The 15,252-nt window shown below is 41.9% G+C and overlaps 1 protein-coding gene across 1 annotated transcript; it reads left to right on the top strand.

Moving 5' to 3' along the window:
- Positions 1-2,466: 2,466 nt before the first annotated feature.
- Positions 2,467-8,937, top strand: CCDC190 (coiled-coil domain containing 190). Its single transcript, XM_067710752.1, is given in 6 exon segments — positions 2,467-2,548; positions 2,551-2,676; positions 7,444-7,567; positions 7,848-8,333; positions 8,335-8,416; positions 8,418-8,937. Coding segments are annotated over 6 exon segments (924 nt in total). The 3' UTR covers positions 8,442-8,937.
- Positions 8,938-15,252: the final 6,315 nt, after the last annotated feature.

Here is a 15,252-nt window from a genome sequence, read left to right as displayed (position 1 = left end):
AAAGGATGGGAAAGATATTACCTCCCACTGAGAGAACAATGGATTTCCCTCTCCCTCTCCCCAGTAATCTCCTTATAACAGCTTATTTGCTAGGTGATGATTATGAGTAATAGGGTCTGTTTAGCTGCCTCTCAGTAAGCTCTGGGGGAATTAATAGGCCCCAGTATTGGCAGTTCTTTTTAGACTGTGGCACATTAATGCCTCTTGTTTTCAGAGGAAGCCCTCAGGTAACAATAAAAATCCCACTTAATGTCTTGTTCCATAACCAGTAGTTCAACTGACCTTCTACCTTAGAGTCCAATATATGATCACAAAAGTCGATTTAAATTTCACTTTGCCTGTTTCTGTTGTGACGACTTTGAAAATCTTAACTCAGCACTGAAGTACACAAGACATGGATAGAAGCCTGAGGAAAGTCAGTACAGTGGGCAATAATACAAAATAAACAAATTACTCTCCTGCACAAAATGTGTACAATCTGACAACAAAAACAGGGTACCTTCTTTTGGAACCTGATCTGGTTTCCAAGAAGTAGGACTGGGCGTTGTGAGGAGACTGGGGAGTAGTATGGCAAAAGAGGGAAAAGAGGAGAAGTGGGTGGGGAAAGAGAGGGATAGAGAGAGACTGAGAACACAGTAAGACACTCCTTGCTTTCATTCTTGGCTCCCATGGACACAGCTGAGAAGGGGCACTGTGGGCCCCTTGAGGGGAGGGCTGAAGGCTGGCAGCCTCCCTTAACTCACAGAGCTATTTCAAGCTCTGGGATTGGTGTCCACGCCCAGGGAGTTAGCATTCCTGTTGGGGGAGGTGGCATGGAAGAGAGCTTTCAAGTGTATTCAACATTCTCCCCCTCAACCCTCTCCAAAAGTCTCTCTATCTCCCACCTCCCCAACACCGAGCTCCTAAAATTTACTGAAGAAAAACAAGCACATTAATCCAGGCTCAACCTGGCATAGCAAAAGAAGCAGGCAACATTCTCAGCAAACCCTGGATTTGTAGGTAAGTGCTACTCACCACATTCTTTAATAAAAGTTTAGTCTACGCTTTAGACTAAAAGCTGTCTTAAAATTCCTTTCCTGTGTCCTGACCTTATCCTCCCTTTTAATGCTAAGCTTTTTCCTGTGTTATTATCACCAAAGCTTTATTCATAGCAATCCATTTATATCCCGGGCACATATTGTGCTCTTAGCTCTGCATATTGTGAGGGACACAAAGAGGAGGAAAGATTTGTCCCTACCTGTTAGTGCAACAGAGCTCAGAGGAGGAAGGTGGGCGAGGGCAGGAAGAGGAACCACTTTCCAATCCAAGTGGTTTCACCAGAGCTTCCCAGACTACTTGTTCTGGATACCTGTACTATTTTGTGACCAACAGATCCCACTCTTCCCACTCTTTGAAATATTGATTGTTCAGATTTGGCATGCACCATTAGACTCCAGCATCGTAAATCTGAAAGTTCCTTGAGAGCAGGAGCTGTGTCTCATTCACCACTACCCTCAGCCCTCAGCATAGCACCTGCCACATGGTAGGATTGCAGGCTGCATGGACCCTCACGTTCATGAATTAATGAACTGAAAGGGCTCCAGAATGGCTCTGTCCTAAGTCCCCAAATCCTCTCCAGGCCCCTGAGCGGGTCTTTGGGGAAACTTTAAAGAACAGTAGAAGAGGCTTATCTCACAGGGCGAATAATGCCTTATATATGTAAAATGTTTTTATTATTTTTGCCCCAAAAGTTATTCATGTAGTTTTCACTTGATCTTTATAGCAACCTGATTGAGGATTTTGTAGGGAGCCTGTCGTCTATTTTATTGGCAAGGAGACTGAGGCTCAGAGGAATGACTCTGTCCTCAATACTTCTGTGTCACTCTGGAAAATCATGTTACTATAGGGCTGATAAATGGAACATTGTCTGCCATAGATGTCACAGTTATCAGCGATTGCAGACATAGCCGATGGTGAGCTGGTGAGCCCTGAGGATACTGGCCCCAGATAAGCTGGGGTGTATATCAAAGGAATGATTTCAGTGAGCCCAGACTCTTGCATCTTCCCATACATAGAAAAACGCTAAGTTCCTTAACTTGGGATATCTAGGTTTCTTTTATTAGCAGTAATCTTTTGTTCCTACTACCTGACCTTTGTTGCAAACTTCTACATATCCTAGCTCCCCCCTCACCTCCTCAGAGCAGTTTTCTCAGGGTTACTTGAGATGATGCCTCCCGGGCTCGAAGTCCTAAAAATTCCTGCCAAATAAAACATAATTCTCAACTTTTAGGTTGTGAATAATATTTTAGTCAGCAGGGCAAAGTTTTCTAATAGCGTGACTTTGTCTGACTAGGTAGCTGTGGATTCAGAAAAACACAGGATTCAAACACTGATCTTCCAGTTAAAAGCCAGGGGTCAGGTTCCCCGTTTTACTTTATCAGGTCTGTCATGGTGCCTGGGAGAATCTTGTTCTATTGTCTCTAGACCATGAAGAGGATGGAGAGGAACATGGTCAGGGGACCACTACAGAAGCACTTTGATTTGGAGAGGGAGAACGCCAAACAGGCTGAAGCCAAAGACTGCAGAGACTAGAGGATATCTGCCTATACCATGTGAGGTTGTTGACCAGGGAGCAGAGACAGCTCCAAAAAGAACTGCAGAGGTTGCAGCAAGTTAAGCCTTCCAGGATGGGGAGAGGCAGAGCAGGGCAGCAAGCCATCAGCTGGCTAAGGCAAGAGTAACATCCCCTACCTCATGACGAGGGCCCTTTCAGAGATCTGGACACCAAGAAAGTGAGAACTTCTGATCTCAACTTGGATTTTAGGCTGCCCACCCATCCATGTCCCTCTCTCCCTCAATTACACAGCTCCCTGGAGCAGCCCACATGCAAACCATCTTGAGCTAACACTTCTCAGGCTCCCAGTCTTTCAAATGAGCTCTCTCTGGCTTTAAAGCCTTAATGTTCTACTTTCTTATATCTGGGTTGATTTGGTTTCACTTCTTTTCTATGCCTGGTCAACAAGCATTCATTGAGTAACTATTAATGTGCAAGTTGTCTTATGAAAAGGAAGTAAAACAAAAAAATTTCCCTGGGATTGGCGACCAGAGAGAATTGTGTAACGATGGCTGACCTCTGATAGGGCTGAGCAAGGAGCACTTGGCTGTTTTCAACACTCACTAATATGAGAGTCAGGCCCTTCCTTTCTTCTGCAGAAAGTGAATTTGTCAACTACCCTCCTTGTGCTCCAAAGTATATTCACACAAGAGCTTACAGATTTTGCTTAGATTAGAAAATGTTGCACAAGCGATTGTTGCGTATTGGTACTGTGATTTCTTTGTCTTCTTAAGCCAAAGGGCAGATATTTCTGTCATTTACCCAAAGAGGCCTCTTTACTCAGAAGCTGTGAGCTCATATCCTTTGTAATAATTCCCTCCCATAAAACCTTCTGTTGCCAAAGAATAATCCTTTCCAAATGTGCACATCACTTAGAAGACTATCCAATGAACATAGACTATATAGTTAAGTAGTTATAACAAGAATAATGCTACTAACTTCATACACTCATTTCTAGTTAGTAGCTACTGATTATCACAGAAGGAAGGGCTACACAATGCTATCCAGAATCTCAGACCTTCCAAAGCTGTCTACACCATTCAGTAAAAAGAGAAGGAAATAAAACTGCCTGCTCAGTGATTCCATCTTCGTCCATTAAACCATGGTGGCTAAGAATACAGACTCTGGACCCAGATTGCCAGGGTTGAAATCCTGACTCTATCACTTACCAGCTGTGAGGCCTTGGGCAGCTTACTGGACCTGTCTCTGCCTCAGTTTTCTCCAGAGTAAAATGTAAATGATGTTTCCTACCTCATAAAGTCATTTGAGGATGCAGTGAGTACTTGAAACAGTACCTAAATGCAAAATAAGTGCTATATAAGTGTTTGCTCTTATCAGTCAATCAATCCTGTAAAAGATTGTTACAGGATTAAAACTCTTCTGTTTTGTTGAAAGTTGCCATAGTTATACAGTTTGTAGAAACTAGTTCTATTTTTCCCATAACAAAATAATCATATGTTAATATTCAGCATAGAATGGATCTATCTCAGCTCTTCAAAACTATGGTCGCTTCTTACTTAAGGCAGGTGCAGGAGCCCTGAAAATGACGTAGCATGTTCAAGAGGAAAGCCAAGTATCACAATTGAATGTAAAATCATTTAGGTCTCCACAGCTAATAGGTGGACACAAGACCCTATAGTAATATCCAGGCATCTGGCCTAAGAATTATTTCTAGCCTCCAGCTTTGGGTTTTAAAGAGGAGAAACTGAGCAAATAACTGAACTTCCTTGTCTGTAATAAATGGTTAAACCAAACTAGAATGAGAGGTCACAGAATGGAAAAGAATCTTAGAAGCCATTTGGTTGAATCCCACTTTAGTTCTCAAAAAGGATGCTGAAGACCAGATACCTACTCTCTATGGGGTGTTCAGAAGACCAGGTCCGAGGGAGGTGGCTGGCCTTGATGACTAGAGAGTTTGTGTCAGGGACAGGTGGTATAAAAGGAGTCTGGACAAGGAGGCAGCAAACTTTGATTCAGGGGCCTCTGTCTCTATTTCCTTTAGAAAGTCACATCATCCTCTCTGAGCCTCAGACTTCTTGACAGTAAAACTAGGGAAGAAGGAAGGAAACAATATGAATTAAGTGTCAGTATTTATCAGGCACTGTACTAGGCAATATATTGCCATGATTCACTTAATGAAATTGTTATTGAGATTCAACTACAGGATACATGCCAGTTGGTGGATTTTTTATTTTTTTATAAACTTATTTATTTTATTTATTTTACTTTTGGCTGCATTGGGTCTTCGTTGCTGCGAGTGGGCTTTCTCTAGTTGTGGCGAGCGGGGGCTACACTTCGTTGCGGAGCACAGGCTCTAGGTGCACAGGCTTCAGTAGTTGTGGCTCACAGGTTCTAGAGCGCAGGCTCGGTAGTTGTGGCGCACGGGCTTAGTTGCTCAGCGGCATGTGGGATCTTCCTGGACCAGGGCTCGAACCCGTGTCCCCTGCATTGGCAGGTGGATTCTTAACCACTGTGTCACCAGGTGGATTGTTTAACATGCATATTCCCAGTCTTCATCTGTAGAGATTTGGATCAGTAAGTTAGGAGTTAGGCTCAAAATCCACATTTTTAAATGAGCTGACACTAAGGCAGATTATTCTGAGACAGGTGTTTTGTGGGCCAGACTTTACAAAACCCCATTACAGCATCTCAGATAGACACAGGAATGCAAATATGAAAAAACATGGTCTGTGCCCTCAAGATGCTCACATTTAAATTGGAAGTTAGCCATGCTTGCAAAAAATTATCACAGAAAATACTAATTGCTAAATTAGAGTTGTTTTCAAAGTAGAACAAGAGCATTGAAAGTTTCCTATGTCTATCAAAGGGGCTCAGGTGAGATGTCCCAAAAGAGGCAGTGTATGAGCAGAATCTTAGAAGAGAAAGAGAATGAAGATGGGTGGGGTAGGGGGGTGGGCAGCTTGTCACGAGGACACGTGGCAAGGCCACTCCTGGCAGTAGGAACACTATGTACAAAGGCGCATGCATGAGAATGATTTGCTACAGGTTGCTCAACCTGCAGGGGTGTAAGGGGTGACGAGAAGGTGTAGGTGAAATGTTTACAGACAAAGCAGTGTAGGCAGTGTCTTCAGTCATGAATAGTTTCATAGGTCTTGCAAGAGTTTAAATCTCACCCTACAGGGTTTGGGAGTAGGGAGATTACATGTCCACGTGTGAGAAGGATTACTCAGCTGTAATGTTTAAGGTAGACCAGATAGGAGAATTCCAGAGTGTAGGCCAGGGTTTAAAGGCCTAAACTAGGGCATTGGCCAGGTGAAAAAAAATGAGTTTCTTAAGATATTTAGGAAGTGAAATTACATCTTTTTTTTTTTAACATCTTTATTGGAGTATAATTGCTTTACAATGGTGTGTTAGTTTCTAACAAAGTGAATCAGCTGTACATGTACATATATCTCCATATCTCCTCCCTCTTGCATCTCTCTCCCTCCCACCCTCTCTATCCCACCCCTCTAGGTGGACACAAAGCATGGAGCTGATCTCCCTGTGCTATGCGGCTGCTTCCCACGAAATTGCATCTTAAGTGTACAAGCATTTCGAGATATTTAAGTGGGGAATTATCAGAGCTTTATGATTAATTATATGTTCAAGGTAAAAAAAAACAGAGTCAAGAATATACTGCCTGGCACAAAGTAGGCACTCATACATCCTTGTTAAACTGGATAACTAGATGGACACACACACACACTCACACACACACACACACACACACGCACTCAAGAAGACAACAGAAGAAGAGCGACCCCAAAAGGACTATCTCTTTCCTTGACTACCTCACCAAGAAGTTATTTGATGAAAGAATATTAGGAGTTTAATGTAAACTCTAGGCCCTTTATCTGGTCATAAGTCCTCTGCCTGGTGCCTACTAACCCATGTAGATTTAGGGAACTCACTCCCATTAGAGCAAACTAGTGCAAGACTTTCAACTCTAAGTGACCAACTCATGAGACATCTTGAAAACAAACCGGGTTTTCTACAGCAGCTATGACTACAAGATGCTGAAACATTAACTCAAAGAGCAAAAAACCCACTTACTCATGGCCGGCAGCTGCAACTCTTGGCTCAGGTGGGTAGGAGGTCACGTAATTGAGGTGAATGAAACAATAGGGCACCAGCTCTGTGTATCACTCACACCCAGTCATTTTCTTTTGAAAACACCATGCTTGCCAAATAAAACATTCAGACAAAACCTCCACGGGCCAAGTCCGTTTAAACCTCTGACCTTGGTGTTTCTAAATCCTCTTTCACATATTTGAGGTAAACATTGGGGACCTGCTTTAGGTTTTTCTGTTTCCATTCATCATGCCAGATCAGCCTATTGTGTAATGTGATCCAGTGGTATTCATATACTCTTTCTCCACCCAGAGAACTAGCTTCAATCATTCTTTTCCTTCTTCTGTTACTGTATTCGTTTTTTAGGGCTACCCTAACAGCACCACAAACTGGGTGGCTTAAGCAACACGAGTGTCTTCTCACATTTCTGGAGGCTTGAAGTCCGAAATCAAGAGTCGGTTCCTTCTGAAGGCTGGGAAAGAAGGATCTGTTCCAGGCCACCCTCTTTGGCTTGTCGATGGCCATCTTCTTCCTGTGCCTCTTCCCATCACCTTCCCTCTATCTGAGTCTCTGTGTCCAAATTTCTCTTTATTATAAGGACACCAGTCATATTGGACTAGGGCTCACCCTAATGACCTCATCTTAACTTGATTATCTCTGTAAAGGGCCTGTCTCCAAATAAGGTCACATTCTGAAGTACTGGGGATTAGGACGTCTACATATGACATTTGGGGAGGATACAATTCAACCCATGACACCTATTAATTAACTCGAAACAGGTATCATCAAGAAAAAGTTCTCCTCTTACTTTGAGAAGGGAAGTCAGAAGAGACCAGAAGATGTTCTTATGTTCTCATCACAGGGAGGACAGAAGCACAGGGTTCTACAGGCTAATAAATTTAGGTAAGAAAATGCTTACTAAACTCATGGATATGGCTTCTTCCCAAATGACCTCTTTACATCGTCCTCTCCTTGAGAAAGTGCTGCCTTTTTCTTCTTACGGAAAGAGCCATTTTTCCACGTTGTTACCACCCATTCTCACCCTTCATGCTCTTCCCACTCACTTTATTACCTCACCTAATACCACACTGAAAGGGGCCATGGTCTAATAACTTGAAAATGCTAAATATGAGCCTCTTCATCTGTTTTCAGAGATGTCTCTTCTTTTTACCTCCTTTCCCAGAGCACTGACAACAAATACGATCCAAGAAATATACAAAACCAAGTCCCAAATGCCTCCTTTCCATCACACTGGTCCCAAGGACTCCATGAAAAGCAAAAGGCAGTCGCTATCTCAAAATAACAGAACTTCCCACTTTATAGAAGAGAAGCCGCAAGCCCAAGAGAAATATTCTATAAACCCACTGAAGGGCAAAGACTCCAACAAGGGCATCTCTCTTCTATGTCAAGATCAAGACGTCTCCACTCACACCCTAGACCAAGGCCCCAGTTCCAGCCCAGCTGGTGGTAGCAGAATGGCACACAGCGATAAGACCAGATCAAATGATGCCAACAAAAGGCCAGACCACACCACTGGGAAACAAATTCCCCTGAATCCCATGGAATGTGGAGGGAACTTCAAAGGCGAGCCCAAAACATCAACCTATTCAGAGTTGTTTGCAAAGGCCAGAAACACTCACTACCTCCGGCACCAGGTCCCCCCTGAGTCTGAGATTGCTTAGCATTGGGGAGATCTCTGGGCACAAGGAATCCTCACAGTACAGAGCAGAAAAGGGGTGTAAAAACAGGGTGACCATCTAAGTTACTTCCTCTCTAACCATCTAACATATCCTCACAATAACATATGCTATAATCACTAAATAAAAGTATTTGTCAAGCAACTGTAGTAAGCAATACAAATATATATATGCAATACATATATGTGTGTGTGTGTATATATATATATATATACTTTTTTCTTAAAACCTAGGTTTTTGTCCTTTTATGGGAATATAATCTTTCACTGAATGAGCAATGTTAGCATGAAAAATGAAGGGAGAGATGAATCTTCCGAAACCATTTTAAGCAATGTACACACGTTGTTAATATCATCAAAATTATGAATCTACATTGATGTCTAGAGTTTTCCTGAAAGGTAAAATATTAAGGATCCTATTTATATTTGCCACCCTTTTCTTATAGGAGATTCTTATGGTGCCACCTGCTGGCAAAATGGCGTGGCTCTTCTGTTTGTTTTAGTTTCACATATAAAGGTAAGAATAGAAACTCAATTGAAAATATGTACATAATATGGTCTATAAATAAAAACTCCTCTCCCACCACAGCTCTGTGCTCTTTTTTGAAGCCCTTTCCTTTCTTCTTTTATTTCCAGATAGCTCCATTTTGGTTTTCTCATTCCCACTTTCTTTTTTTTTAACATCTTTATTGGAGTATAATTGCTTTACATTGTTGTGTTAGTTTCTGCTTTATAACAAAGTGGATCAGCTATACATATACATGTATCCCCATATCTCCTCCCTCTTGCATCTCCCTCCACCCTCCCTCATTCCCACTTTCAACCTGCTCTTATCAAACTTTTTGGATCCTAAAAAATGAAAAAGGAACAGTTTATAAGAAACGTGTCCCCTCTAACATTTTCTTCCAAGAAGCAAAGCAGTGGGGGAAAGCAGGCCAGGGGCAACAAAATTGACTGATGAATAACTAATTTATTTACACCATCCACGACTGTGCTGGCAGGAATAGGAACACCCAGGGTGGAGAAACTCCTTTGTAAACTTCCCAGTCCTTTATTGTGTGTTCTTTCTCGTTGTCTATCTCCATTACAATCACTCCTCAAGGATGAGTTCTCAAAATGATTCACCCCACTTCTAAATGGGTCTTTTCTCTGTGCTGGCCATAACTTCAGGACAGGGTCATTGTCAAGGCAGCAAGGACCTGGCCCCATCTTAGTCGTCTCCTCCACTTGATTAATCGCCCCTGTTCCAAGTACACCTCAGTCTCATGAACTTGAGAAATAAGCATTCTGCATGTTCCTTCTTGTTATCCTGCTTGTATCTTCATATATCTGATGGACCCAGATCTGCCTGTATCTCTAACTCCAAAATTTTATACATTCTATTTCAAATGACATTTCATGAACTGCAACAAAATTGTGCATTTACAAATCTTCTAACATCATAGATTTTATTCTTATCATTTAGTCTAATACATTTCCTTCTTCAATATGATGGATACAATACTTTTATTGATATAACTCAACACAACCAGAGGGAAAGCTGTTGCACGGGTCCTTGCTTGTCCTAACCCATTAAATTCTATAGAACAGTTTAAATCCTTAATCTTCACAAGCCACACTGAGTTCCAGGATAGCTCTCACCCAATCAGCTTAAAGTCATTCATTCATACCAGAGGTCTCATCTGGGGATAGATGTGCTCCCCAAAAGACATTTGATAATGTCCAGAGATATGTTTGGTTGTCACAACCCAGGTGAGGGGGGTAAAAGACCCTGACCTAGAGACAGTAGCACTGACATATGTACACTACCAAATGTAAAATAGATAGCTAGTGGGAAACAGCTGCATAGCACAGGGAGATCGGCTTGGTGCTGTGTGACCACCTAGAGGGGTGGGATAAGGAGGGTGGGAGGGAGATGCAAGAGGGAGGGGATATGGGGATATATGTATACATATAGCTGATTCACTTTGTTATACAGCAGAAACTAACACACCATTGTAAAGCAATTATACTCCAATAAAGATGTAAAAAAAAAAAAAAGGAGTTAATCTCTTAAGGGAAAACTACCTCCAGTTAATACAGAACTCTCCTTTATTTGGTCATTCATTCATTGCATATTTATTGGGTACTCTATCCAAAGTCCCAATCCCAGGTGTTGGGAACACTGAAAACGTACATATAAAACCCTCCCTCTTGGAGCATTTACTTTGACAGACAAAACAATAAGAAAGTAATTATTCTATTAATTTTTAGCATTTACTTTGACAGACAAAACAATAAGAAAGTAATTATTCTATTAATTTTTAATCATGGTTATGATGAGTGTTAGAAAGAAGTACAGGTGCTAAGAAAGCCTAAAACATATGTGCTGACCTAGTCTGGAGAGTCGAGGGAGGCTTCTAGGAGGGCTGATGATCAAGCTGAGTCCGATGGGAAGGAGAAATCGGCCAGGGAAAAGGAAGGAGTGAGGTAGAGAGTTTCCGGAAGGAAGAAGAACCTGCATGAAGGACCTTAGGAGAGAAGCTGCGTGGGGTAATGGGGGTCCTGAAAGAAGAGCAGTATGGTTGGAGCTTAGAAAGAGAAAGGGAGGGGCTGGGAATGAGCTGAAAAGGTTTGTAGAGAAGGCAGGGGCCTCACTACTGAAAGTTTTCCGTTAAGCAACATTAAAATAACATACTTTGGGAGATTTATATAATTATTTCCAAGGCTTATGGTAGCACAATGATATCTCGGGAATGGATTCAGAGACTGGGGCTTTTGCTGGAGCAGCTGTAACTAGATAGGAAATGGGAATGTTCTTAACTCACACCAACCCAAGACAAGTGAGGTTCTGGTGCTGTTCACCTAGTACCTTACACGAAACAAAACTTACCAATCTGGGCTTCCCTGGTGTCGCAGTGGTTGAGAGTCCGCCTGCCGATGCAGGGGACATGGGTTCCTCCCCCAGTCCGGGAAGATCCCACATGCCGCGGAGCGTCTGGGCCCGTGAGCCATGGCCACTGAGCCTGCGCGTCTGGAGCCTGTGCTCCGCCACGGGAGAGGCCACAACAGTGAGAGGCCTGCGTACCGCAAAAAAAAAACAACAAAAAAACGTACCAATCCTGTGTTCATTTGTTATTTCTCCAGGATTACATATACCTGGAAAGTAAGCCAGAGGAAGGGAGTGGGACAGACTGCTGAGCAGTGTCCTTGCAAATTATTTAAAAGAAAAGAATCCCATGATAGCTGTCTTCTTCCCTCAAGCTCTATGGAGTTCAACTTAGCACACGCTGTGTCAACACAAGTATGCATCTCTAATCTCCTGGGACCTTGAAAATGGAATGGTAACAAACCCCTCAACCATAACTAATTCAACATGTGTTATAGACATCGTTTGGCATAGAGTTATTATTAGTCTAGTTTTCCAAATGGAATTGAAGAACAGACACATCCAAACCCAGGTTAGACAGACAGTGAAGGGCTAAGTCTTGTGCCTGCTAGAGCAGCTCATCCTATACAAATTACTGCACAGGACAAAGAACTGAATCTCCATTATAAGCTCAAACATTCATATGAGTATAGATACACATATGCAAAAGCATGTACATTTATACATATGTGAATAGACACAGATATTCATTACCATATTTTATCTGACCCAAAATGCCATATTTTATAGGATGCAATATTATGTCATGTACTAGTGAGAGGAAAAAATGTTGTCAATTAAATTATGACATGCTATTGACTATAAGATGCATCATAATTTCAAAGAAATGAAAACATGAAAATGAAAATTTCAGAACTGACAAAATGAGGTGTATCTGAGTGTGCATATCGTGTGTGCGACACACACATACACATACTTTTTAAAAATATCCCTCACCTATGAAGAACCAAACATGTTAGAACTAAAATAAAACCTTTGGTGATAGTCTTCTATCACCCAAATCATAAGAAACCAGAAAAAAGATTACATGAACTAAAAATTAAGATTACGCTGAAATCCCTTTATTTCCACTTAAGTCCCACTTAATGCATGAAGCATTTTCCAACAGACCTCCCTTTCCCGGCACTGCTGGGACACCTGCCATCTGCACTATACAATTCTACATTTGAGGAGAGAAAGTCTTGTTTTGACCTCTCGTTGTTTCTGTATTTAAATTGTGTTTTCCTGCCAAGAGTTAAGGTCCCTGCAATGTCTGTGTGGGGGGGATGGGGTGACTGGCGTCGTGTTTTCTATCTGTCCCCTGGAGTTTAGCGTGAGCCGCCGTAAATACCCTGGCTCTTGACTTGCCTCCCATTGCTGTAAAATACAGAAAGTGAGTGCCCTCAATTGGTTGTTCATTGGTGTTCTTGGAGATTTTCAAAAGGGAAAAAGGCCATATAGGAAAATCAATTTAAGATTTCTCACTGTGACCACCAATTCCCCTTTTACTAAATTCTTTACTTAGTTTTAATCCAGGAATATTTATGAAATAACTGCTAGGCCCTGCTGGGCTAGGTGCTGGGGATACAAGGGGAGGAACTAACGCTTGCTGCTTGCTGAGCACTCACCCTGTGCCAGATGACGGCCTGAAGATGCTCAGAGAGAGAGGAGCGGGACAGATACACCAACAAGCAAGGACTATGCACGCTGATCTTCTCACGTGACACAAGGAAGGTCTGGCAAATAGGTTTGTTTCTCATGGGCCATAACTGCAGCTGTGTTGAGAAGAATTCTGAAGCCCTAACACTTAACAACATATCTGAACCCTTGTAAGGCGTGATTGTGAAGGAATTCCTTAAAAGAGCACAGCTGAGCAAAGGAAAGACGATAAGTCACTCGTTAACAACTTGCCATATTTTCGTAGTTTTAGCCAGGGTCATAAAGACATACTTTTTAATTATTTTATGATTGAATAATGTATGCTAATTGTTGGCTTTTCGAAAGTACAAAACATGTTACAGGGAGCTAAAAATGATAGATAGTCCCACAGATAGGAGAAATGCTGTTAACATGTTAGCATATTTCTTTCCAATCTTTTTCCTAAGCATCATCAAAAAGGAGAAACATTTCAACAACCATAATTATAAGAGAAATCTTCATCTTTTGGTTCCTGTTAAGGAATGGAGAACAGTTCCCAAAGCATATTCATAGAGCACTCTTACCACAAGATACTCTCAAAAAGGAGGTCCGTGTTTAAATATATCTAGGATACACTACAGCCTGTATCCCCATCCTAGGTTTGGGTGAGGGGTGGTGGTAACATGGTATTAGTGTAACCAAGCAGGACCCTATGGGCCTTCCCGGGACAGACCCCACCTCCACCCCATGTCCTCTGTCTGCCTTTTATCTGTAAAAAAGTTTTAGCCTCCTAGGCCTTCCCCGTGTTCCAAAGAATAAATTCAATCAGAGAAGTGAGAAAATGCAGAAACAAAGGAAAACAGTCAAGCAAGACAAAATAATAATAGTTTAACCACTAAACAAAGTCAAGGGCCTTTAGCTCCTCCTCAAGGGCTGTAGATTATATTCTGAGCCATATTCTTTGAGCTGTTTTGCAGATACTGAAACACCCACCAGGTGGAAGAAATTAACTGTATGAAGATCCCAGACAGGTTGAAAAAAGAAGGTTGATGATGTTGACTTCCAATTACCTCACCACCAAGCAATCAGAAGAATATCCAAGAGCTGATCACATACCCTGCAAACCTCCCCCTCACCCTGTCTTTAAAAACCTTTCCCTGAAAGCCTTCAAGGGGTTCAAGTCTTTTAAGCACTAGCCACCTGGACTCATTGCTTGGTTTCCTTCAATAAATGCTGAACTTTCCTTCACCATAACCCCGTGTTGGTAGATTGGCTTTAGTGCACACAGGTGAGCAGACCCAAGTTTGGTTCAGTAACACTAGCATAGCAAAGATTTTGAGAAGTTCCACAGAAAAGAAACATATTCTCATGAAAACTTCTCTTTTTTCTTACTGTCTTCATTCCTTCCCTTCTTCTTCTCTCTCTCTCTCTCTCTCTCTCTCTCTCTCCCTCCTTTCCTCTCCTCCTTCCTTCTTTTCTTGCTTACTTGCTTGGATTACCAACTAACACCTTGCAGCAGATTTACATTCCTGCGGAATACACTTGGGAAATACTTTCTCAGTTGATGTTCCCAGGTTTCCAAATTTATATGCTTCCCAGGTCCAAGCAGCCAAGGTGAGGGAAGCAAGCCTACCTCAAGCAAGACGGTAAGTGGTAGGATGCTTGCCTTGTACCTAGTGGTACTTGCTGAGGTATATTCCCTCAGAAAATACTGTGTAAGCTGAATAAGGTTACCGAGTAAAACCCTACCAGGCTGTACCTACTGGAATTGGTAGGAAAAAGTCAAAGTGAAGAACTAATAAGGTTTGAAAACTCTTTAAACTTTCCATTTACATAGAGATCTGCTATCTTCATTTTCCAAACCTAAAATTTCTCTTCTATGATCCAAAGTGAATGCATTTTTATAATTAAGACATATTTCTTACCCACCAACAGTATGATGGGTACCAGCAGCCTCCAGACTGAAGGAGGCAGAACTCCAAATATCAGGTTGGTCATCACTGCACCTGGGCATTCAACACTGGAACGTGAGCCTTAAGGATGCAGACAGAGGTGCTGTGAGGACATTAAGTCATCAGATTTGTCCCAAGTTGTTATCATCTGCAAGATACCATCCTAAGCAAATGTTCTTTTAATTTTCCTTCAAACTGGATATCTGTTTAGTTTAACAACCATATATATGTGTCCACTATATGAAAGGAGCCTGGAATATAAAAGAAAACTTCCACTTTCCAGAAACTTCTAGTATAAAAACATTGACAGCTATCCTGTGCCTTTACCCAAGAAATGGCTGGGGGTGGGGCAGTGGTCCCAGAGGTGTAATATCCATCACCTCTAGCTTGAGGT

Source organism: Pseudorca crassidens, chromosome 2, assembly GCF_039906515.1.
Source record: "Pseudorca crassidens isolate mPseCra1 chromosome 2, mPseCra1.hap1, whole genome shotgun sequence".
Classification (NCBI taxonomy): domain Eukaryota; kingdom Metazoa; phylum Chordata; class Mammalia; order Artiodactyla; family Delphinidae; genus Pseudorca; species Pseudorca crassidens.
This window is presented reverse-complemented; position numbering and strand designations above follow the sequence as displayed.